The sequence below is a fragment of the Typopeltis vanoorti genome, chromosome 25 (genome assembly GCF_054136105.1).
Source record: "Typopeltis vanoorti isolate ZY-2024b chromosome 25, IOZ_Tvanoo_1.0, whole genome shotgun sequence".
In the NCBI taxonomy this organism is placed as follows: Eukaryota; Metazoa; Arthropoda; class Arachnida; order Uropygi; family Thelyphonidae; genus Typopeltis; species Typopeltis vanoorti.
Window position 1 is genome coordinate 41,262,736 of NC_143573.1, and position 27,120 is coordinate 41,289,855.

At 37.4% G+C, this 27,120-nt stretch overlaps 1 protein-coding gene across 2 annotated transcripts in view; it reads right to left on the bottom strand.

Moving 5' to 3' along the window:
- LOC150092684 (uncharacterized) overlaps positions 1 to 27,120 on the bottom strand; it is a 160,407-nt gene that overhangs the window by 6,148 nt on the left and 127,139 nt on the right. For both annotated transcript variants that reach the window (XM_090414637.1, XM_090414636.1), the window contains one exon: positions 23,657 to 24,050. In XM_090414637.1, coding sequence (XP_090270763.1) covers positions 23,657 to 24,050 — 394 coding nt within the window. The remainder of the gene's footprint in view (positions 1 to 23,656; positions 24,051 to 27,120) is intronic.

The following is a 27,120-nucleotide window of genomic DNA, read 5'->3' on the forward strand; positions in this document are numbered from 1 at the left end:
TGCTCACAGCATCAATCAATTCAAACTCTCTTGAATTAATACATCAGAGTGTAACTGTCTCATACTTTGTGTTAACTGCAAACAACTTTTTAAATTCTTATACTTTCTTGTTTCTTATATCACAAACATACAAATTATACAATCATGACCAAAGAACAGAACTTTGTGAAACTTCATTTGTTGAGTTCCCTTCTATGTCATTGCTTCATAGACAAATAAAGCTCACTATCAGAGTAGATCAGCCACCATCCATAGTGACTAAGCTACGGAAGCTCTTTTTCTGTTCATAAATGATTGAATGAGCAAAACTGCATTGCTGTTGGAAGCAGTAAGCACATCATCTCTGAATGAACTTAAGGAGAGGTATGATAAGTATATGAACATAGTAGGCTTGCCTTAACAGTCCCAGTATTCCCTGAAGGTCTACATTTAACAGTACAAGTATGGAAGAATGTTAAATGTAGACCTTCAAGGAATACTGGGACTGTTAAGGCAAGCCCACTATGTTCATATACTTATCATACCTCTCCTTAAGTTCATTCAGAGATGATGTGCTTACTGCTTCCAACAGCAATGCAGTTTTGCTCATTCAATCATTTATGAACAGAAAAAGAGCTTCCATAGTTTAGTCACTATGGATGGTGGCTGATCTACCTGTCGTGAGGAACCTTTATTAGGTGTTTTCAATCAGATGGCGAGTTAGCTGGTCTCATATGAAGGTGTGAAGATTTTTTGTCCCTCAACTAGGCAAACGCACGCAACTGACAGACAAAAATACATTGTAACTAGTAGTTTTATATTGGTTTCATAAGATGGTGCCATTCTGCTCATATGGGATACTGTATTATCATAGATTAATTAATTAATCAACAGAAAATGATAGCATTTATACTCTTGTTAACAAATGCCTATATTTAAATAGAATACATTTCCTTGTCCTATTTTCTTCTACCATTTTTGGAAAGATTTTAGTCATTGCTGTCCTCTGAAATCCCTTTATCAGCTTATATGGATTCATTATACAACCACTCCTTCCTTTTCACCAGGTATGCAGCTCGCATTCCTTTAATCTCTCTTCATGCCCAATATTATTATTATTTGACACCTCCAGGGAGTCCAAAGACTCATTGAGGGAGGGCACCTGCTCTACAACTCTGTCTCCACCAGCTGGTTCCACCAATGCCATCTACTGCTGACCACCACCACTAGTATTTCCACAGACAATCACAAACATTCATGCCCATGGTGGGATTCAAACCTGCAGCCTTTTGGCTGGAGAGCTGATAAGCTAACCACTTGGCCAGCCAGGCAGGCATATAACTTCAGTTACTCTTCTTATCCTCTTTAATATTTCCTCATCCATTCAGAATTCTAGAGGACAGATCTGAGCAACAGCTAATTAAAAGAAGGCCAAAAAATTGTATTATTTTACAATTTATGCAGTATAACTTGTGAACTTCATGAGTATATCTCTTTGGAGATGTACTAGATGCAGTATACATCTTTTTGAATTTCAACAACCCAAAATGCATTTGGAAACAATGAACTGGCATCCATTATTGTATACCCATTAACATTAGCATAATCAAACTCTTGCAGTCATTCAATTTTAAAATTGCTCTTTATCTCTATGCAAGTTTGCATCATTAGCAAATGAATGGATATATCCCTTAAATAGTTTCAATATCACCTTTGCACAACAGGACTGTTGTGTGTTTATTTCCTTTTTTGGGATTTGGTTCATTAAGATTCAAAAAACCAAGTTTAAGGCAATATCACACTTTCTTAATACACATACAAAAATCTTATCTGCCCTTATATCCATGTCGATACTGAGATTTTATGGCAGCTCTAATGTGTCCCCCACAACACATACCATGCTATTTCTGTTGGAAAACAAAACCCTAAAAATATGTTCATTCAATTCATAGAACTGAATTGAATGAAATCAGACTGGCTTCCCTTCTCCATTTCCATTGATCAAGCTGTCAGAGATGCCAAGATACTGCTATCAGCAGTGATCTTTCACAAATGGTTCATTTACCCACCTGATAATTCTCTCCAAGCTCTGAATATGCTTCATTTCTTCTTGACTGCTTCTGATAAATATATTGCAGATGACAGCTCTCCTCTTGGTAACTATGACCATAACAACCTCATCTAAGTTTCCTTTTCTACAGAAAGCCCTTCTCCCTGCCACTCTAGTCTTATGTCTTTTGTTGCTATATAGGTACCAAAAGGAACATCCTCTGTGATTTCCACTCTATCTTTTCTTGTGCTGATTATTGTTTTCACTCTTCTGATCAAAATACCTGCTCTAGATAAATAGCTAAAATAATTCTTACTGGAAAGAAGGCTATCATTCCACTCAAAACACCTGATCACTCTTCAAACTTGTTTTTCAGCAAGTGTGGCAAAGCAGGCTCAAAATAAAAAAAAAATGCAGCATACCATAAGTGGCAGGAAATAAAAACACCAGCTCCACATTCAGCCTATATTACTGCATACTACAAAAAGACCATCAGCAAATCCAAAGTAAATTTGAACAAGCTAAGTACAAAAACCTTGCCTCTACCTTCTGGTCTCTTGCCAAGTTCAATGGATATAACTGTTGCCCATCCATGTTTTCACCTCCCATATCCAGATGGTGCTATTTTAACATATATCCAAAAAAATCTATTGGCATCATCTCACTGTGCTTCTGATCTTTCATCAGAAAGATATCTGAAGAATCTTGATCAAGCAGTTGTACTCAAAACTTGTGCTCCAGAATTCATTCTATGTGATCATTATACTCCTTCACACTCACCCAATATCTATCCCACAGCATGTGTGACCCAATCTAAAGAAAAGAGAAAAAAGCCATCCATCAAGCTAACACCCCATTCCACTCACTTTCATTCTATTAAAAATAATGGAGAAAATCAAAACCTTTCAATGAGCTGGAAGTCCAACAGTTAATCGGTGACTATCAATATTATTATTATTATTATTGTTCCGGGAAACTCCAAGGAGTCGACAGACTCATCGAGGGAGGCCCTAACATCATGTCAAGAACAACTATTCAACATTCACACAGTATCTATTATACCTTGCCTTGAATTCATTCACGGTCGTAGCACCCACAACAGACTCTGGAAGCTTATTCCACTCATTTACCACTCTCCAAGTAAAGAACCTAGCTCTAACACCCTTGTCAACCACGCTCTTGCCCAGCTTCCATGCATGGCCCCTAGTCCTCCCACCACCAGTCATATTTTCAAAAATATCTTCTGGATCAATCTTATAAAAACCCTTCATATGAATTCCATTACTCTCAACTAGCAGTGGATCTCCTTGTTGGCATTACTCACCTATAAACATGCTATGGGAAGATAACAGAGGAACTTAAGTGGCCATTCTAGACATTTCCAAGGCATCCAATTGGGTCGGGCACAAGGGCCTTTATACCAAATTACCACTTTATGGTCTACTGTCTTCCTTTTGCAACTGGATTGCTCATTTCCTTCCTCATAATTCACTGTCATGGTGGACACCTGTCTTTCTTTAGATTTCTTCTCCAATGCCAGAGTACATAAGGGCTCCATAGTTTTTACAATATAGTTTAATAGGAAAAACTATATTGTTTTTCCTATTTATTAATTACTTTCTCTCAGTAATCCTATCCATAGTTTTGCTGATGGCAGTAAACTCCATTCCTCGTTTTTCATTTTAAACCCTGCAATGCTCATTGATTATGGGAGATCTTGTCTAGTGACATGATCTTCCATAATCAATTTTTTAAACACTGATATTCTAGCCACATTTCAGTAGGATACCAACTTCAGTATATTGCCCAATAATTCATGCAACAAAGATTACATTTCACCTTCCTTGGCTTCCCCACCTTTAATGATATCCAGATCTCTATACAAGATTACATCTATTTTGGACTGACTTACAGTCCCAGCCCCTGCTGGCATAAACATATAACATCCACTCCAAAAAATTAGGCATTCTTTTCTGTTCCAGAAATTACATCTCACCTGTATAACTTCTGACACTACTACATAAATCCCAAATTTCTACCCTACCTTAGAATCCTGTTCTTATGAAACCCTATCCAAAAATTCTTGATCAAGACGGCACTCTGTTGAGGACCAGTCTCTCAGACTCACTCCAGTCACTGTCACTAAGATTTTCTGTTTCTACTTTATTCCTCTTTAGGTATTTCAGTTAGGGTTACCAATGCCAAGATAGTTTAAAAAAGAATTTAATTGCTTCATGATTCCATAATTATATAAAAGAAACATGGCAAGAATGTTAATTCATCAACAAAAATGACAATATTTTTTTAAAATTGTTATTGTTCTTAATTTTATGCAGATTTAAGTAAAATAATATCATTTTTTTACTGCAAAACCCAAACAACCATCTTTGAAATTAAAATACAAAAAAAAAATCATTTACTTATAAAAGGATATTATATACTCATTTTGATTTTATAGCCAGATTCAAATTTTCATGAGAGCTTATGAGAATATAACCTTTGGACATTGGAGTCTTGGTTTGCACTACTTAAAAAAGACATGAACTCAGCCCACAAGCCCATATATTCACTTTTATTAGTACATTTAGCCTTCACTGGCTTGGAAGTGTTTTGAACTGTTTGATTCTTCTCATCAGAAATCAATAGAGAGCAAAAACTCACTGTTTTACCATAACAACATATAAAACAGATACTGCTTTGGCAAGATGGCCTTGATTTTTTTTTTTTATATCCCTTTATCGGTTTATAAAAGAGTTTAGCTCACCCACTGTGGACTGATTAGCAGTGTATTTCATACTTACCTGCACAGTGCAGTTTTGGGGTATTGGTGTCTTGAAGACACATTCATTGTAGTCCGCTGCCTAGTGGATTAATAGGTTAGAGTGGATGGCTGCATTTGCAAAAATGTTTGCAGCCATTTCACGTAAGACTTGTGATATATGGGATATCAGCTTCTTGGTGAAGCTGTTCATTCCTCATGAACCATGGAGCACCGAACATCATGCAGATGCCTGTTTTGTATTATTTGTATCTTTTTGATGTTTTCTGATGATGTATCAGTATAGATCTGATCATTTTGTATAAGAGCAGCTTGTTTTCTACGCATAGCCAACTGCATCGATAAGTAACAGGTAAGGTTGTTTTATTACTTTATTTGCTTTTGAGCAGGCACAATCTATGTGGGACAAAGCAGACTGCTTTGCCTAGCTGTATCATTTTTTAAAATTTTTTTTTATAACTTAGATGCAGCCGTATTAGGACTTTAGTCTTGTGTTGCACGCTGCAATTACTTATACTAGCCCCACTGTTACACTGAATTGTGGTTGTCTTGCATTTGTAACAAACTTTGTTTGTGTGCTCTGAAGATGCTGGATATAATACCAGCGAAATATTAGCTTTTAAGTTAATAAATAGTTATTTTCTTATCAATCTGTGTTCACATCAATACTGTTTAAATCCAATTCACTATGTATCATATGTGTTTGGTGATTGCCTGCCAGAGAATAGGGGTATCAAACGTGATGACTTTGCCTTTAGGTGTGCCTGTTTCCTCATAAAAAGAACAGCGACACTTTTGTCTGCATTGACATCAATGTGCCATCTCTGAACTACTGCTGTAATTCTGAGATATCGGTCTGCAGCATTTCGGTTACCAATCTCAGCCTTATGGATTGGGTCAGTATTGCAGTTTCATCCTCATGTAGAGCCACTGTTGTGGTCGCCGTGTGGAGATGTCAGCCATATAGATGCCAATGAATAAAGGTGACAGTAAAGAGCCCTGAGTGAACTGCTGTAATCCTCCTGTGTTTGGATGATTTGATTCCCTGTAGTTTCCCATGAAGATGTTGATCCTCAAGATAGGAACTGATAAGGCTGGTCAGGCCTAATGGGAGTTTAATGTCAATTAGTTTATAAAATGGTTCTCTATGCCACAGACTTTGTCAAATGCCTTTACAATGTTAAGAAAGATAGTTCTAGTTTGTTGTCTCCAATTATATCCCACACTGATATGTTCCACAACTGACAATTTGTTGTACAGTACAGTGATTCTTGCAAAAGGAAAACTGCTCATACGGTTTGAGGATTTTTCCTCTCTGATTTTTGCAATCTTCTCAATATCCGAATGAATTTACATTCATTCAGATATTGAGAATTGCCGAATGAATTTACATTCATTCGGCAATCTTTCCTAGGCAGGAGGGTGGGCTGATTGTGTGGTAGTTCTGAGGGAACTGCTTTCTCTGGTTTGGGGGTTAAGATTAGGTTAGCTTCTTTCTAGCATCGGTAAAAGTAATGAAATCTTAACATTGCATTAACGATTGCTACAAGGTGCATAATGGCTTTGTGTGGGTGGTTGTTTGATGACCTTGTTGGAAATCGTGGGCTGATTACCTATGGATGAGAGTTTCCAGATGAGAGGTAGTTCAATGCAACCATATTTATTAAGATCAGGGTGGCTAAAACAGATTCTAGGAGAAGTATCTCATATATGTAGTTGCTTTGCTGAAGTAAGGTGGCCTTTTACAGCAGATCCTGTTGTGGATATCAAAGTCATGGACTGCTAAATCTCAGCAACCATGGTGATGGAATCAGATGTATTCTCCATGCTCCAAGATCCTGATGTTGGTTGTCCTGCCTATTGGCTAAAGTAAAAAAGGTTGTTGCAGCCACAGGATACTTGGCAGACTCCAGGTAGATGTAGAAGTTGCAGCTAGTCTTTAGAAGAGTGAATAAGTGATCCTAATTTCTTGTTTGGTTTGATAAAGGTGTCATAAAATTAGATCTCTTAATTATCTTTGCCATCTTTTCAGAAATGCTAAGAATATATAGGATGGTGATGGATTTATTGTAGTTTGTGTTTGGAAGGAGGAGGTATGGATTAATATTTTTTGAACCAGTGGGGATTGTAGCCATCAGCCACAAAGGTATTGTGTACATGGGTGAATTCTTAATTTTGCCTTGTTGACCAAGGTTTTTATGATGCCATATTGCTGGGGTGGGGTGGGGTGGGGATGCAATTGTTGGCAGATGTATTTATCTTATTTATCATGTATGTGTGGATTTTCCACAGTGTGTGAAAGCCAACGATCTATCAGACTGTCAAGTAATCAGGATATTTAGGAAGAGCAGACTGTTGTTTGTTGATTGACTCCTACCCCTCCTCCTACAGCCAATTTTTGCTGTAGGAGGAAGGGTAGGAGAACCCATGCCTCTGTTTGTCTGAAGAATTTGCCTTGCCAAACAAAATATCTGAAGTTCATGGTGAAACTGAAACAGGGATAAGATTCAGGAGAAAATTTAACTTCAATTAAGTGAAAAGTGTCTTTAAGTGGAACACTGGTGAATAATAAAGAAACATCAAAACTAACCATGAAGTGTCAATGCTGGAGAATGAGGTTTCAGTACTGAACTTAAAGTGGGCAGAGTTCTATATGTGAGAAGGAGTGTTGCTAGCATTCTAAGAGAGCACTCTGGCTAAGTGCTAAGTATTTGTAAGCACCAAATCACTGACAACATTCTTTGAGCCCACCTTGAAACCACATGAGAAATGAGTATCCCTTATTTGCTCGCCTAAAGACTAACTACAATTCCTGTAGATCTGCTGGAGTCTACCAGGTACCCCTGTAGCTGCAACCTTTCTTGCTTTGGCCAAGCAAGCTGGATAGCCAACATCAGAATCTCAGAGAATGGAGGCTGTATCCAATTCCATCATCACAGCTGCTCAGGTTAAGAAGATGATGCCTTCAGCACTCATCACAAGATACACTAGAAAAAGGCCATGTTACTCCATCAAAAAAAAGAATACATATGAGATACTTTTCCTGAAATCTACTTTGGCCCATGCAAACTATCCCATTCACAACAAATATGGTTGCAGCAAACTGCTTCTCATTTGGGAAACTCTCATCCACAGGTAATCAGTCCACTGGCCAAGAACACACAGTCAAGGTCAAATAGGTGGAGCTGTTTATAACTGTAGGCCTCCCTGTGCTTTTTGTCTTTCCTCAGTCTCATACTGATGTAATGCTAGAGTGCAAATATCTGTATTTGTGTATAATTTAATTTTAGTAAAATATTGGATTTAATAATTAAATAATTAGTTATGATATCTTGTACACGGTAATTTCCTGAAACAACAAAATGAGTGACAATCAATATATAGGCTTAAACACCATAATAATAAAATATATCCTTGTTTATGAGTAATACAAAGACATTGACAACAGCCAAAAGTACCTCACCTAAAAATTATCAGTGTTAACTGGCATACAAGTATGCACCAGTCTGAGCATGTCTTAAAAATTTTGTTTACAATAAGACTATTATGGGGGAAAAACATTGCTGTATTAAAGGGGAATACTGATTGATACAATGATTGCTTTTGTTTTTCCTTCTGCATTTCAAGATTACACAGTATGCTAAAATTATAAAGATTATTGTTATTATTATTTTCTCAGCTTCATATCATCAAAGAGTAATTGTCAAAGGCATGCGCAAATGACTATAAATGAAATACCAATCATACTCTGGAACTCATTTACTATCGAAGCACACAACTTTTGCTTAGAAATCATTCACCCATTTGTGACCCTCTAAGCAAAAAATCTAGTTTTCTCACCCTTGCTACCCATACTCTTACACAGTTTCCAGGCATGATCCCTTATTCTCTCCCTTTTGCCATATACTGAAAAAAGTCTTTTGTGTCAAGCTTATAAAATATCTTTAGTCAGTCAATATATTTCTATCATATCCCATCTTTATTGTCTATAAATTAGTCTTTCTAACCCTTTCAATCTGTCTTCACAGGGAGCAATTCCAAAGAACTGCGACAATCTTGGTCATTCACCTGTGGATCCACTCTAGCACTTGATCATTCTAAGGAATCCTGTCAACCAGATGTAGCATTCTTATAGTGATGATAACTTCCCAATCTGTACTTCAGTGTGTTCTTCAACATCCCAGTAATCTGATGATATATTTTGGTTAGCCCTGTCCACAGTCACCCCAAATTTCAAGCTCCAGCAATTTCCATTTCTACTAATGTAGTAAACAGCTTGAGATTTCTTCATCCCAAAGTGCAAGTGAACTTTGGGATGAAGAAATGATACTTTTGCGCTTGGCCACATTAAACTGGCAAGTTATCCTTTGCCAATATTACCAGACTGTTTAAACCATCCAGCAGAATCTCAGTATCATCAGAGTGATATAACTCTGATGATACTGAGTGCCATCAGTATCATCAGAGTTATAAGCTACTAGTTACGGCACTGGCTTTAACTAGGCACCTGCCTAGTTAAAGCCAGTGCCATAACTAGGCAGGTGCACAGGCCCAGGATGAAGGAGGACCCTTAAATGGAGTATAAAAAAAATCAGTATTATATTTTAATTTTCCAATTTTAAATTTTGGCACCATGGGGGCCGATTCATAAACATATATTATAATATAATATTTATAAACAAAATTTCTATTTCTATCATATTTGTTTTTTTTTTCCAAAAGGGGAGGGGGGGGAACCAACAATAAAATTTTGCACAGGGCCCATGAAAAGCTAGTTATGGCACTGCCTATCACTCTACCCAGTTTAGCATCATTAGCAAACAACTAGATATTTCCCCTTTAAATCTTGTATTATATTACTGATGTACAAATTAAATAGCAATAGTCAAAGCACAGAGTTCTGCAATACATTACTAGTCATACTCCTTCTCCTGGATTCAATTCCTCCATATACTACTTTTTGATATCAGTCCACTGGGCACCCTCGTCTCCATATCACCAGCTTCATTCTTTCCTATCTGCTCCAATTTATGCAAAGACTAACATGATATCTTGATGAATGACTGCAAAATCCTCTTTCCTCTACACTCAAGCTTCTCATGATGTCACATTATTGAGGATGAATTACCTTGATTTTATTTCATGCTATATCTCCTAGCTTTCTCCTAAACTGTTCATAATCACTGCCTTGTACTTCATCGCCTTACATAAATATAGTCATTTAGTAGTTAAATAAGTAGCTCAGTTAAACCAAACCTAGTTCAAAAACAAACCAGACTAAAAGTATACAATACATTAGCCCTACCAGTCTTATTGTATGAAAATGAAATCTGGACAATAAAACAAAAAGACAAAGATTAATAACAGCAGAAATGAAGTTTATGAGAAAAACTGCAAAGTATACTCTATTTGTCACAACAGAAACGAAGAAATTATGAAAGAATTAAACCAAGAATTAAAAACAGAAAAAATTAAAAAATATAAACATAAATGGATGGAACACATTCAAAGAATAAAAATAGAAAGATTACCAAAACAAGCCTTAAAGTACAAGCCATTAGGAAAAAGAAAATCAGGACGTCCTCTTAAAAGATTCAACGATGACTTCTAAGGCCGGAACAGGCCACGCTAGGCCTAAATCCTTGATATGCACGATGATAATGATAGTCATTTTCATTGGTTTATCATTAGATATTTTGTTGTATTGCATCATCTATCATTCCCACAGGTTTATGCATAATGTAATAGTTGCTACTATTGCATCAGAATATTTTATGCTATAGAGAGACAGCAAAAGCTAGTTTCACACTTTAGTGCTGAGATCAATATGGCTACTTATGTCCATTTCACACCCTTGCAGAAAAAGTGTGATTCAAGCTTTGAATAGAGAAGGCTATTCCTCTCGTGATGAAATAGCTAAAAGGGTGTCCTGTTATTGAAGGTGAAACCAGAACTGCGTAAAGGAAGAAGGGGACAAGAATAAAGTCACTGTATACATCATACCAAGATCGAGCTCTAAAGCGGCTCTGCCTCAAAAATTGGCATGCATCATTCAGAGAACTGAAACAAGACTAAGAAAACAAACAGGAGCTGTGGCAAGCTCTGTAACTGTCAAGAGAAGACTCATTCTACAGGGACTGATAGCCAGGTGCCCTAAAAAGAAATCCTTGTTAACCAAAAAAATGAGATTGGCTTAGTTAAATTGGTGTAAAGAGCATGCCAAATTGATCCCTGATCAGCAGAAAATAATAATTTTTTTCTGAGGGGAAAACGTTTATCCTGCAGGGCACTGACAACTGACAGACAGAAGATGATCAGGCAAAGAAATTCAACCCTGACTCTAATGTCAATGGTCAGCCAGGTCTCTCCAGATGATCTGGAGCTGCATGTCATACCATGGCGTTGGTTGCTTGCATTTTGCAAAAGGTTCAGTGAATGTGCAAGTGTAGCAAAAAATTTTAGAAGAATTGCTGCATACTATCAAAGACCACTTTACCTTAATGACGAATTGCATCTTTCAGTATGACTCTGCCCCTTGTCATAGGGCAAAAAGTGTAAGTAATGATATTACTTACACTAAAATGTACCATACCAATCAAGTTTAGTACTTCAGAGAGCTTTAGTTTTTGTTGCAGGTTAATAAGTAGCTTGATGAACACTTGATTCAGCGACTATCATGGCCAGGAAACAGCCCAGATCTCAACTCTATTGAGAATTTGTGGTACCAAATGGAGATTGAAATACACAAGAAGAAGCCAAAAACACTCCAGGAGCTCTGAGAAGCCATTACAACTGTCAATTCATGGTATGGAACCATGAATTGATAGTTGCATTTATCAGGAAATTGATTTTGTCAATGTCCTGAAGATGCCAAGCTGTAATAAAGGCAAGAGGTACTAAACATGAAGTACTAAACATCAAAAAAATGAATTTTTAGCTTTGAATGTTAGTAAAACTGTATAATTGAACTAAATTTGATACTGGTATTTGTTTTTCCAGTAAAAATATTACTATCGACTCCATTTTGAAATATTTGTCAAGTTTATTGTCATTTCTTAATTATGTCACATCTTGTACTAAAAAGAGCCAAATATTAATAAAAAATAAAGAATGTTATATTACCTTCTTCATTATTTGTGACAGTTATTGTGTTTTTATCCCTTTCAAATAGGCATTAAAATTTAATTACCAAAAAACATGGTTACAGCAAGTGATGTGGTTTCCATGAACACGAGTATATATCCTTTCCTTACAGAGATCTTCATATGGTTGGCCACAACTCAGGTACCACCTCATTATCACTCTCACAAACTGGAGGGAAACTCCAGTTTGTGAGAACTCAAAAAATTCATTTTCCTTATTCCTAGAGATGCAATCTCTTTGTTCCAAAACATATTACCATTTAAAATCATCCATAATAATCACTCTTCTCTTATAGACTAACCTAAGTTTCCTATACATTTCTTCATCACCACATCCACATTTCCATAGCCTATAGCAATGTCCAACAAATATGTATGGTCATCAACTTCCACTTACACCATACCCTCTCAAACCACTATCACTATTTCCCTGCCCCTTTCATCTCCACCTTCTGTAGACATAATTTCCCTGCTATCATCAACCCCCCCCCTTCTTTCTTGTCCTTTCTATAATTATATTTTCCTGAAAAACATCATACTCCTCCATTTCTCTGTTTCATCATTTATACTAAATTGTAACGGGTAACGAGTGTGGTAAAAAAAATCAAAAGCGGATTATGAAAGGAAACTAGCTGCAAGCTAAAGAGAATCCCAAACAGTTCTTTCAATATGCTGCAAGCAAAAAAAAAAAACTGTACACGGCAGAAAGATTTTAAGGAATGATGATGGTAAGGAGGTCACTGAACCAGTCGATATAGTGGAATTACTGAGCGAGCACTTTGCAAGAGTATATCATCCAGGTGGTGACATTGAAAAAAATGAAGGAACCATTAGTTTATATGGGAATTGTGATGAATGAAGTGGAGGAGGTGAATAGTCTATTATAGAACCTTAAGGTGAATACATCTGTGGATTGGATGGTATACCGGCAAGGGTCTTACGTGAAGCGGCTAAAGAATTATCAGTGCCCATGACCATCTTGTTTAATCTGAGTCTTGGGTCTGGTTTAGTCCCAAAGGTGTGGAAAGAGGGGAAAATAGTTCCACTGCGTAAAGGAGGATCGAAGGCTACTGTCGCAAATTACCGACTGATCAGCATATCAGGAGTCCTTGTCAAGGTCTTGGAGAAAGTCAAGGGAAAAATACAGGAATGGATTGATGATAATGAGATACTGTACAGGGGACAGCATGGCTTTCTGAAGGGCAGATCATGCCTTAGTAACTTGTTCAAGTTTTATAACACAGTGACGGCTGAACTGAATAAGGGTAATGGATTTATAGTGATACTGCTGGACCTGGCTAAGGCATTTGACAGGATACCACATGGAATTCTAATCCGTAAACTACAACATATGGGAATGGATATAGGGTTGGTGAGATGGATAGGTGGGTGGTTGATGGAGAGATATCAGAGAGTAGTTTATTCAGGAGTAGAGTCCAAAAGATGGCCTGTAACTAGTGGTGTGCTGCAGGATTCTGCTCTTGGACCACTGCTGTTTAATTTGTTCATTAACGACATAGGGAAGGATCTAAGAGGAACAGTTCATTTGTTCGCTGATGATGCAAAGTTAGGTAGGCCAATAGTGAATGCAGAAGATGTCAAAATCTTGCAGGAAGACTTGGATAGATTGGAGTTCTGGGCTAAGGAGAATGGATGTCAATTTAATGTGACAAAATGTAAGGTTATGCATTTTGGGGTGAAAAGATTAGCAGCAGTATACCACATTGGTGGAACTGTACTCCATGAGATTGATGAGGCCAGGGACTTGGGAGTGTTGGTGGATAGGAAGATGAAGTTTAGGGGAGCACATTGCAAAAGTGGCTAAATCAGCTCATCAACTCACTTGGTTGTTGAAAAATACTTTGACGAGCAGAGACAAGCAAGTTATTGTACCTCTGTACCGAGCCTTGATAAGACCTCATCTCAACTACTGTGCCCAGATTTGGTCACCGAGGTTTCTTCTTGATGGGGAGGAGGTGGAGAGGATCCAGAGGCGAGTGACCAAGATGATAGCAAGTCTATGGAATGAACTTTATGAGAACAGGTTGAAAATTTGTGGGTTGCAGAAATTAGTTGATAGGCGCAAAAGGGGAGATATGATTGAGACATTTAAATTGCTAAAGGGTTTCTATAGGATTAATTCAGAGGATATTTTTGAGATAAGGCCTGGTGGTGGGAGAACTAGGGGACATCCATGGAAGCTGGGCAAGAGTGTGGTTAGCAAGGGTGTTAGAGCTGGGTGCTTTACTTTTAGAGTGGTAAATGAGTGGAATAAACTGCCAGAGTCTGTTGTGGGTGCTGTGACAGTGAATGAGTTCAAGGCAAGGTATGATGGATACTGTGAGAATGTCGAATAGTTGTGTGGACATGATGTTTAGGGCCTCCCTCAATGAGTCTAAGGACTCCCTGGAGTCTCCCATAATAATAATAATAATAATAATAATAATAATAGGATAATGCATATGCCACAGCAATGTATCATAAGACATCAGTACACTTATCGAACAACAATAGGAATTGAATTAAAAAAAGTAGTGAGCATGCTTAAATTGGAATCCCCTCTATGTATTACAGTTGTGTGTTCATAGATTAAAACTAATGGGATGAAATTAAAACTAATTAAATTAAATTAATATATAACAGATAAATTGTCTGTGGGGTTAGCCTAGTGGCTGTGCGCTTCGCAACCATATGCCTGGGGAAGAAGTGTCCTAGGTTTGATTCCTGTGGGTGACGTGAGGAGCTGAAGGATCTTCCTCAGCCATAGCCAAGTTAGCCGATCTTGGGCATGGACAGTAGGGTTTTTTCCCTACTGCCCACACGGGATGAAAAACCCTAGTTTATCCTGAGGTTTTTGATCACGCAAAGCAGGCAAACCAGTCTTGAGAACTCAACACTACGGACATAGGATACACCAGGGCATAGGGCTGACCACCTTATCATGTGAACGGTTTGAGGTCCGATGATTAATAAACCCTCGACACAGCAAGGTAAAAGAGGGAAAAAAGGAAGATGAGGTGAGATGAGACAGATAAATTTATTTAATACAATTGAGGATAACAATTTCCCAAACTTTTGGAATAGTGAGACAGTTGTTCCGATTAAGATTAGGTCTATGAAGTAAGGCTTCAGTGCCTTCTGTATAAATGTTCATGTTTAAAAGTATGGATCTATGTAGCAGCTTAGCATTTTGCCATTGGATCCTGTGGTCAGCGTTTTCAATTCCATGTTGTGCATGGCCAGATTCATGAGTTTGATAAAACAAATATGGTCTTGATGTTCAGAGATATGTTTATTTACAGATCTTCTCCTGTCTGTCCATAGTAAAAATAAGTTACATGAACATGGTGGTACTTTGTATATGCAAAGTAGCATCATTGGTGAGAGTTTGTCTTTTGGAGAAGGTAGCAGGTTATGAATTTGGTTGATGGCTTTATAGGTAGCAGTGAGTTGATATTTTTTCATAATTTTTGCCACACATTCAGACACCTTTAATATATGGTATAGGAGTCCTGTGGGTTTCTTCTTGTCTGGGTTGATTTATAGGAGTGGTTGATTATTTTTTGGGTTATTATTGGATCATATCCATCTAGTAAGGCTGTTTCTTTGACAATTTTCTTAAATTCAATTCCTGTTGTTCTATAATTGTACAGATGATGTCTGATACACAAGATGAAATATTTACATAATAAAAAAGTTATTTACTGTGGCATATATGTTATTCTATATTTATGGATACTCCACAAGTTTCACTATATAAGAAAATCATTTATACTAATTTTCATGTGTAATCATGCTTACATTCCTAACTATCTTTTGCACCTGAAATTATGCTCATTTTTGTTCTGTTAGTAACTTTCATATTTACTGATACCTCACAGCCCAACAAAATATTGCACTCTCTATAGACCTTCTCTCTTCTCTTGTTCAGTTTCTTTATAAGCATATCTTCCACATTTCCCAGACATACATACATACATGCTGCATTCATGACAAAGCAATGCTAAGAAATACACTGTTAATTACCTTTGATCTTCAGACAGCACAATATGCTGATCTCAATCACATGTCATGTTATTGTCATTTAATACAAGCTACAAATTTCAGGAAAAACATCACTAACAACCAGCAAAGCTTCTCAATCACTGTGCAGAGTGGATAAACTATCAGAAGTAAACAATATTTTATCAAAATGCAAATAATATTGCCAATTATTACACAAACTCTTATCTTGTCCTGAGCTGTTTCTCAACAGAATGGCACCTTGCAGCCATTCAGAATATCCTATTCTTTCTGATGATGCTCAGTTGAATAGAATGAATGAGATAATTCTGATAGGAAATCACTGCAAAATCTGAATAAATTAGTGCTACAAGCAAATAATAATGGATACCAATTCACTTGACTCATTATTCTCAGACCTACTAAATTTCTGTATTTTGCATGACTTCATTTTACTCTAAGAATCTAATGAAGTTGGGACTCTTAGAATGATGGTGGATATGATGTTAAAGGTTCAGAAGTTACATTGCAAAGGATATATATTTCTGTTAACTTCAGTGTTGATAGAAGATACCAGAAATGAAATGCTGAGGAGTACATTAATGTGCAAGGATAAGGAATTTCTTGTGCCTCTTTACAAGGCCTTGAAATGACTGCATCTATGCTACTGTGCAGATCTTCTCTCCAAAATTCTGAATGAATTAAGAAATATTGGAGAAGATGAGAAGTGAGTAATCAGGATGATATCAAGACAGTGGAATATTGAATGTGGGAACAGATTAAAGGAATGTTGACCAAATCCCAGTAGTATAGTTAGCAAGGATTTGAGTTTTTTTTTTTTTTTTTTTGGTTAGCAAGCAGACTATATTTCTAATTGTGAATGATGAGTATGCCACTTGTGAAGAAGATTAAGGTGAGGAATTAAAAACATAATGTCTGAAACTAGAAGTCCCCCTTACTTATTTTTATAGAGGAAAAATCATTCTTTCATTTTTGCACATGCAGTGTCTTGATATTCTTATAGACCATGAGGCTTGCTAAAATATGAGTAGAGAATATGGCATCGTAACTAACACAGCAGTTAAATGGGGTTCACAGTAAAGCAGCGTGTGTGACTGGCAGTAAAATAGCGAGAGTCAATGATAGCAAAAACACAAGATTTGAAAGCTGAGTTGGTGGAAATAAGGTGGATGCAGAATGAAATGAAAAGAACTGGAGATATGTATAGAAGAGAGAAGACAAAAACAAATGCTGTCAGTATGAAAAAAGGTAACGAAAGATCAGTGACCGCCACTGCATGGCAATTTGATTATTAGAGGTTTAGTAAATAATAAGATATATGAGGTTTGTTTACTGGGAGATAAAAGTGAATAGAGTGATTGAGGCATTAGAGGAGTAGGCGAGCAAAAGAGTTAGTAGTGGTGATTAGGACATAAGCAAATGGGAAAAGAGTGATTTTAATTACTGCAGTACAAATTGGGATGACATCATAGCAACTGGAAGTACAGAAAATGACTTTCTTGAGTTTTTGAGGGACAACTATCTTGGACAGTATGTAACAGAGGGCACACGAGGATTGAGGATTGAATTTGATCATCTTATCAGAGGATGTTATCATGAATGAGGTGTCAAATCTCCCTCCAGTTGGTGAGAGTGACCATGAAGTGATTACCTGGATGGTTGCCAACCATGTGAGGACTTACACGATAAAAGAGGGTATATGAGGAACTACAAAGCTAATGATTACAATAAGCTCAGGAGACAGCTTGCAGCTGTAGCATGGAATAAACAGTTGAGTGGAAAGGGGATCAATGCTTGGGTGATATTCAAGAATATCTAGTAGAAGCAATGTCTAAATGTATTCCAAATGTCACAGGATTTAATAAGGTAGGCGTGAAATGGATGAATGAATAGATTTAACATGCAGCAAAGAAAAAAGGCATTATGGGGGCAACATAAGAGAAGTGGTAGTAATCAATTTCAAGAGGAATAAAGAAACAGGCAAGGAGGGTGACTCGGTTGGTGAGGGTAGCAAAAGTTCAGTATGAGCAGCAATTAGCTAATGAAGCCAAAAAAAATCTTATAGAGTTCTTTCGGTATGCAGCCAGCAAAAAAAAAAAAAAAAAGAATGATTCTGGTAGGATAGCATTAATTGGAGAAAATGGTATAAAGACAACTGCTACAGAGGATATAGTTGAGATATTTAATGAGCAGCTCATAAAGGTCTTTCATCCTTGTGAATGTGACATAATGGGGAGTTTGAGAGCAGTGAATGATGCAGAAGAGAGACTGACTGTGAGTGAGGAGGAGGAGGTATATATGGGGAATTAAGCAAACTTCATATTAATCAGACTGTGGAACTTGATGATATATCACTGTGTATTTTGAAGGAATGTGCCAGGAAGTTGACATCTGCCTTGACATATTTGTTTATTATGAGTCTTACATTGTATCAAGTTCCAAAGGAGTGGAAGGAAGGCAGGCAAGATTGTAACACTTCATAAAAGAGATGACAGAATTCAAGCATCAAATTATAGGCCAATCTGTCTGTTAGCTGTTGCGGTTAAGTTGTTGGAAAGGCTGGTAAGAATCAGGATCTGGAATTGGGTTGACAACAACTGTATTATCTTTGATGGACAGCGTGAATTTGCTAAAGGGAGGTAATGTTTTAGTAATCTTCTTATCATAGTTATCACTAATCAATCTTAGTTATCACAATAAGGTTACAACATCGTTGAACATGAGAGATGGATACATATTATTATACTTAGACTTTGCAAAGGCTTTTGATAGAGTACTGCATGATAAGTTGATAGTCAAACTAAAGCAGATGGGGTTGTATATTAGACTATTGCACTGGACTGGAAGTTGGTTGTCTGATAGGTATCAACTAATTGTGTATGGAGGAGCAAAATCCCAGAGGAGGAACGACACTAGTGCTGTGCCTTGGGGGGGGGGGTCTGTTTTAGGGGCATTGCTGTTTAACCTGTATGTTAATGATATTGAGGAAGATTTGAATGGGTATATTCAGTGTTTGCAGATGATGCAAAATTAGGATGAACCATGAGGAGCAGAGTAGATATTGTGGTCTTACAAGAAGACTTGAATAGACTGAGTGAATGGGCATGGGAGTGGTTATGCCAGATCAGTGTTGCAAAATGTAATCTTTTGAAATTTGGAAACAAAGATGGGATGTAAAATTTACTCTTGGTGGGAATATATTGTTGGAGGTGGAGGAAATAAGAAATCTTGAGGTGATGGTGGATAAGGATCCAAAATTTAGAGAACATATTGCCAAAATTGTGAGGACAACAAAACAAATTCTGGCAATGATGGGGTAGACACTGACTTGTAAAAGTAATGAGATTCTGGTGATATTGTATAAGGCTTTGGTCAGGCCACATATAGACTTCTGTGCAGCACAGAATTGGAGGATGGTTTTCAAAAGTATCAAGAGATGTTGGAGAGGGTTCAGAGACAACTGACCAAAATAGTTTCTGATTCTGAAGTGTTGAATATGAAGAAAGGTTGAGTGATGGCATTGAAAGCATTCAGCATTTCAAAATAGTTTCTTTCTGATTCTGAAATGTTGAATATGAAGAAAGGTTGAGATGATGCAATTTGCAGAGTCTAGTCGATAGGAAGAGGGTTGATATGATAGAGACATACAAGTTAGTAATGGGTTGTTATATGATTAGCATTGAATAGTTTTTCATAAAATGGTGGGACATTGGGAGAGAATAAGAGGTCATCCTTGGAAGCTGTATAAGGAGGGTGTAAGCAAGGGAGTGATAAGCAGGCTTTTTGCATGAGGAGTTGTGAATGATTGGAATGCACTACCTGAGAGTGTGGTGGCTGCAGAGAATTTGAATGTCTTTATGGGATGGTATGATGAGCTGTGTGCATGACAAAAGGGACCTCCTAAATGAATCTCTGACTCCATGGGGCCTTAGGAAAATAATAATAATATTATATGTTCTCAAACTTTTTTAGTAATATATCACTATATCTCTGTTTTATATTTTACAGGAAGGGTCATTTATACAATGGGGCTTTCTACCTGGAAAGAGATGATTTCTTACATATCTTTTGAAATTTGATCCATCAAACAATAACAGCACTCCAGCATAAAACATGTTATAAAAAACATGAGAGGTACTCACTACTGCATACAATGCTCATCCAACTACGTCTTAAACTGATTCAATGTGTCCACATTCACAACGCACTCACCAACCACCCTCCATGCAAAGAACCTACATCTCTCCCTTGCTCACACCCTCCTTATACAGTTTCCAGCAGTGGCCTCTTGTTCTACTCCCCTCTCCCATTCTATGAAAAATCTCTTCCATGTCTACCTGATAACAACCCCTGACCAGCTTATATGTCTCAATCATATCCCCCCTCTTCCTCCTATTCATGAGGCTCTGCAACTTACATTCTCTCAATCTGCCTCGTACTTCACATTCCAAAGACCACTGGCTACCTTAGTAAATCTTCTCTGTACCCTTTCCAACATATCCTCGTCACCATGAAAACCCGGCAACAAATCTGTGCACAATAATCCATATGAGGCCTGATCAAGGCCTTATACAATGGAATGATAACCTTTCTATTTCTGCAGGTCAGTGTTCTCTGCATCAGTGTCATTATTCGATGTGATGTCTTCACAATTTGTGCAATGTGGCCCCTGAATTTCAGGTCATTGTCCTCCATCACTCCTAGATCTCTCATCTCCTGTACTTCCGTTAAAGTTTCCCCACCAAGTGTATACTTTGCATCCCATCGTTGCTTAGAAAATCTCAAAAATCTTACACTTGGCAACATTGAACTGATAGTTCCACTTACCTGCCCATTCATGCAATCTATTCAAGTCCTCTTGTAAGGCATTAACATCAGCCTGACTGTGCATTCCCAGTTTTGCATCATCCGCAAACAGCTCGATATCACTAGTTAAACCCAACCCAATATCATTAACATACAAATTGAACAACAATGGCCCAAAACTGACCCCTGTGGCACACTGCACCCCCATATACAACTCTCTGATATCTATCCGTCAGCCAGTCACCGATCCAACACAGAAATCTGTTATCCAATCCCATCTGTTTTAATTTATTTAAGAGTTTGTCATGTGGCAGTCTATCAAAAGTCTTTGCAAAATCCAAGTACACCACAGTATATGCATCACCCTTGTTTAAGGTATTTATCACCTTGTTATAATACATAATTAAGTTAGTGAAACATGATCTCCTCTTAACAAATCCATGCTGATAACCAAAGAGAATACTGCTGTTATCAACCCATTTCTGTATCCTACTTCTCACCAATCTCTCCAGGACCTTCACCACAACTCCAGATATACAGACCGGCCTATAATTTGAAACTACAGCCTTATCACTGCCTTTATGCAGTGGAACAACTTTACCCTCCTTCCACTCCCTTGGAACCTGTGCTGTTGCAAAACTCTTATTAAACAGGCATGCCAATGCTACTGCCAATTCCCTTAAGATGCATGGTGATATTTCATCAAATCCTATCGCCTTATTAACATCAATGTTATTTATTTCCACAAATACCTCCTGCTCACTCACAATTAAGCCATCCTCTCCTATGTCCTCTATACTTAAGTTCCTCATGATTCCACCCTGATCAGGATGAAACATCCTTATAAATTGATCACTGAATACTTCAACAATGTCTTCTGCAGAAGTTACCATTTTACCACTTTCATCCCTTAACTTCATCTTTCCATGATCATTCTTCCTTTTACTTGCTATATTTAAAAAACTCTCTAGGGTTTTTCTTAGCTTGCTTTGCCAATTTCTGCTCATACTCTGTTTTTGTTTTCCTTACTAACAGAGTCACTCTCCTAGCTTGTTCTTTATATTCTTCATGTGACTGATTACCATTATTTATCTTGTACTTCCTCCAAAGAACTTTCTTTTTCCAGATTTCATGCTTAAGCTCCACATTCTACACCTACCTTATTCAGCCTTTTGACCTTTGGGATACATTCGTACATTGATGCTGTTATGTATTTCTCTGTAAGTTCCCATGCAACATTTATTTCCATACCACTCAACTCCTCATTCAATGTTATAGCTCCAAGTTGTCTCCTAAGCTTGTCATAATCACCAGCCTTATAATTCCACATATATCCTTTCCTTGCAAAAGTCTGCATATGACTAGCCACAACACAGGTGATTACTTCATGATCACTTTCACCAACTGGAGAAAAATGTGAAACCCCTCTAACAATTACATCCTCTGATGAAATGATGAGATCTAGAACTCTTGATCCTTGCATTCCTTTCTTTACATGCTGCCTGAGATAGTTATCTCTCAAGAAATTGATTTTCCTTATTCCCAAATGCTATCTCTTAATTCCAATCTATACCACCATAATTAAAATCATCCATAATAATTACCCTTCCTTTGTTCACTAATCCAAGTTGTTTATACATTTCTTCATCACCACCTTCCACATTCCCAGGCCTATAGCAACATCCAACTAAATATGTCTTTGTCTCAACCTCCACATTACACCACACTGCCTCATAACCAATGCTACTATTTCCCTCCCCCCTTCATGTCTACCTTATGTGGACTTAATTCCCCTGCTATCATCAGCAGCACTCCCCCTCCCTTCCTGCCCTTTTCATCCTCATGAAAAATAGTGTACCCTTCCATTGCTATTCCCGTTACGATATCATCTTCATTCAACCATGCTTCACTCATTCCAATGATTTGGGGGCGAAAACTCAATCAGTGAAACCATTTCATCCCCTTTATTTCTGATACTTCTGGCATTTGTAAACAAACAAACACAATAGTTCATTTTTAGGTCTATACCCAGTCCTATCCAAGCCATATGTTCGTTGTGATTTCTCCACTACACATGCATAATCATGTTTATCACCACTTACCACATATACCTGCTCGGTCTCCACTTCCCCATCCACATTGCAATATACTCCATCTTCATACACACATTCATTGCCACTTTCAACATTCACTCTCTCTCTTTCTCTCTATGCCATGTCTCCCTGCCCACCCGAACTCCCCCCGTTTCCCCTGTTCCTTTTTCTTCTTTCACACTACTACTGTTTCCACTGCCAAGCACTTCTGTCTCTTCAGTACCACTCCTGATTTTTCTCTTCATCTCTTCCTTCTGCCAGCACACTCACTCCAAAGCCATTTAAATGCAACCCATCACGCCTGTATAATTTCATTCTTCCCTCAAACATATGCCATACATCCACAACTCCACTCCCTTCTCCTCACACAGTTCTGCTAGCATACCATTCATGATTTTGGCTCTCTGTCGCAACTCATCATCATCATACCTGGGTAACACACTGACAACCTTTCCTACTACACTATTATCTTTCATTCTTCTCAATAGTCTCCTGATATTCGTCCTCACATCCTTTTTATGTCTAGTTAGATCATTCGTCTCTACAATCACAACTAACTCTCTTGCTCATTTCTTCCTCATGTCCAACGCCTTAATTATCGTACTCATTCTCCCAAAATATGTGGAAGACTATAAATATAATTGTCAGATTTATATGATGGAATTTTTTGTTTATATAAAAAAAATCTCCTCAACATTAAATTCATGAAAGTACACATCACAATGAAATAAAATAATGTAAGCAGATAAATATACATATTAATTGTCACTTCAGTTATCCTCACCATATGGATGCCATCCTAAACACATGGGACTTCCATCTCCACCACCTATATGATGATAACATCCATACAGTGGATGATAGTCATATTTTTGCCTGGTAGGTGTTACAAATTCTACAGTAACTCGTTTTGATTCACCACAAAATGCTAAATCTGAATTGTGGGAGACTGAATCTGGAGATGATGTAGGAAGAATATCAGGAATTATAAAGTCTCTTGTATCATGATGATTGCCATCTTCATCAATTATATTTTTCTTTGAACTCTGATGACTAAGTGAACGTACAGCTTGCAATGTTTCTTGATCACTTGATGATACACTTATATCCTGGTTTGATATAACATTGCCAAAGAGATGTGGAAAATTCAACCCTAGTTCATTCAGCTTCCTTTTTTTCTAAACAGAATAGATAGAATAATTAATCAAAAAATTACCTCATACTTATATTTATGAAGTTCTTCTTATGAATTATAAATTTAGCTGTTAGAAATGTGATAAAATCATATTAATGAAGTATTGAGATTATAAATTTATGTCAGATATGGTAGCAACAGAAGAGCTCTCTATTGATGGTCAGGATTATTGTGACAAATCTGGAGAATAAAGACCATCTGGTCTTTATTCTCCAGAATAATATATATATCTGGTCACCTAGATTTGGTTAATTAGAAAAGAAAAAGAAGGTACAGAGGATAACCATGAGAAGCAGCCCTTCCCTGAGAGGTGAGATATCTCAAATTTGTAGAGAATATAGCTGGAGGACATGAGGTTGTATAGAATCATTTCACATCACAGGTGGTACAGAATAGCATGGAATTAGGTGTGGGACTATTTCAGAATCCATAGATACACTGTTGTGGTCATATACGTATGCCAGAAGTAATAAGAATAAGAGAGAAGAAGGGTTTCTTGCCTTGCTACATTCAGCTGGACAAAAAATAATACTGACATTAGTGAAATACAGCTTAGGGCCAGCAGGAATAGAAAATGCAGGGTATTGTATACTCTGGGAAGATACAAAAGATAAAGGACTAGGAATTGTTATTCCTAGTCCTTTCCTACAATTCCTAGAATTGTAATAGAAAAAAAAATTGTGTCTATTCAGAATAAAGATTCAGAAACACAGTAGTAGTAGTAGTGGCATAGAATCTAGGAATATATATATATATTAATTAAGTTAATTAATTAGCATTGATATTCAAACTTTCTGAATCTTTCAAGATGAATCAAACAGAAATAAAATGGCCCTCATTTCCAGGAGGCCAGATTGTTACTTCCTACGGCAGCAGGCAGTTAAACATGAAAGCAGAGGGTGCTAAGAATCCCTGGATAACCAGATCATGCTGCTATTGGAAACTAGACTTTGGAACTTTAAACTGTAGGACTCTGAGCAGTGAAGCATGGTTGACTGAACTAACTGAAGAGCTAAAGCGACTAAAATGGGACATTCTCAGACTGTGTGAAGTTAGACATAATTAAAAAACGGAGACATACTGTATTATAGAGGCCAAGAGAAGGAAAGAATCAGTGGAGTTGGATTCATGATTAACAGAAAATGGAAGAACAACATAATAGAATTTGACAGTATATCTGATCAAATAGCAAGCATTGTTGTTCAAATCTCAAAAAAGATACACTCACTCTTAAGATCATCCAAGTCTACACACACCAACAATAAGTCATACTGATGAAGAAATTGAAGTTTTCTATCATGATGTATCCCAAATTTACAATAAAGGAAAACATCATTTCAGAATTACAATACAACAATCAGATGAAAGCTCAATGGGAAATTTTGGATATGGCATGATAGAGGAGCAAGGTTAATAGAATTTGCAGAAAAAGAAAACCTCTACATCATGAATTCTTTTTTCAAGAAAAAAACACATAGGAAGTGGATATGGAAAAGTCCAAATGGCCAAACTAGTGAAATTGACTTTATCCTCAGCAATAAGAAAAACATCTTTCAAGACTGCTCTGTTATAGACACCTTCAAACTGGTAATTAATTTACGGAATTGACAACGCATATAAAGTAAATAAATTAAAGATAACTTTAATGAATCACTTCTATATTTTGGCAATGTCACATTGCCATCTTCGGGAACATAAAGATATGGTATGTGCACTAAGGAACTAACAAAGCAAATGAGGAAGAAAATAAGAACTAATTTTGTTCCTAAAGTCCTAATGATGCCCTCTTGCGGGCTAATTTGGTAGTCTTGGCAGTTGGGCTGAAGTTCTCAAAATGAAAGTCTCCCAAATTTGGGGCAGTTTCATGCACCCAAATTTGTTGAGGTTAGGAACGTTTTTTAGAGCTGCTGAAGATTCTTTGAATAGTCTTTCGTATTTAAACTTGCTGCGATGGATTATTTTTGTCTTCTTCCAACGAATTTTATGGTGGGTATCTAAGGCATGGTCTGCCAGTCCAGAGCGGCTGTACTGGTGAAAACAGATGTAGTCTTGGTGTTCTGAAATCCTGATATTTGTTGTTCTGCCTGTTTGGCCAAAGTAGGACAATTTGCAGCTGCAAGGGACCTGGTATACACCAGGTAGGTCTAGGGGAAGTGGTTGGTCTTTGGTAGAGCGGATAAGGGATGCCAACTTTTTATATGGTCTGTAACAGGAAGTAAGGTCATATTTTTTGAGGATATTAGTTATTTTTTCAGAGGTGCCCTGGATGTAGGGGATAGTGATAGACTTGGTGTAGTCTTTGTTGTGGAGGGGGGGAGGGGGGTTGTGGTTTACAGGTTTTAGTATTTTTTGGATTTTTTTGGGGTTGTAGCCATTGGCTAAGAAAGTGTTGAGGATGTGGTTTAGTTCCATAGTCAGGGCCTTGTCATCTGAGCAGATTAATTTTGCCCTGTTATATAGTGTTTTTATCACCCCATATTGTTGTGAGGGGGGGGGGGATTGCTGGTGAATGTATCTGCCAGTGTGGGTGGGTTTTCTGTAAACAGAGAAAACCAAAGATCCATCAAGCTGGCGGGTGATTAAAGTGTCTAGGAAGGGGAGGGTGTTGTTTTCCTCTTTTTCTAAGGTGAACTGGACTCTGGGATGTTGGTTGTTTAAGTGTGTTAGGAAGGAGTGGAGTGTATCTGAGCCATGTGGCCAAATAGCAAACACATCATCCACATAACGAAGCCAAATACCCCCTCACAACAATATGGGGTGATAAAAACACTATATAACAGGGCAAAATTAATCTGCTCAGATGACAAGGCCCTGACTATGGAACTAAACCACATCCTCAACACTTTCTTAGCCAATGGCTACAACCCCAAAAAAATCCAAAAAATACTAAAACCTGTAAACCACAACCCCCCTCCCCCCCTCCACAACAAAGACTACACCAAGTCTATCACTATCCCCTACATCCAGGGCACCTCTGAAAAAATAACTAATATCCTCAAAAAATATGACCTTACTTCCTGTTACAGACCATATAAAAAGTTGGCATCCCTTAT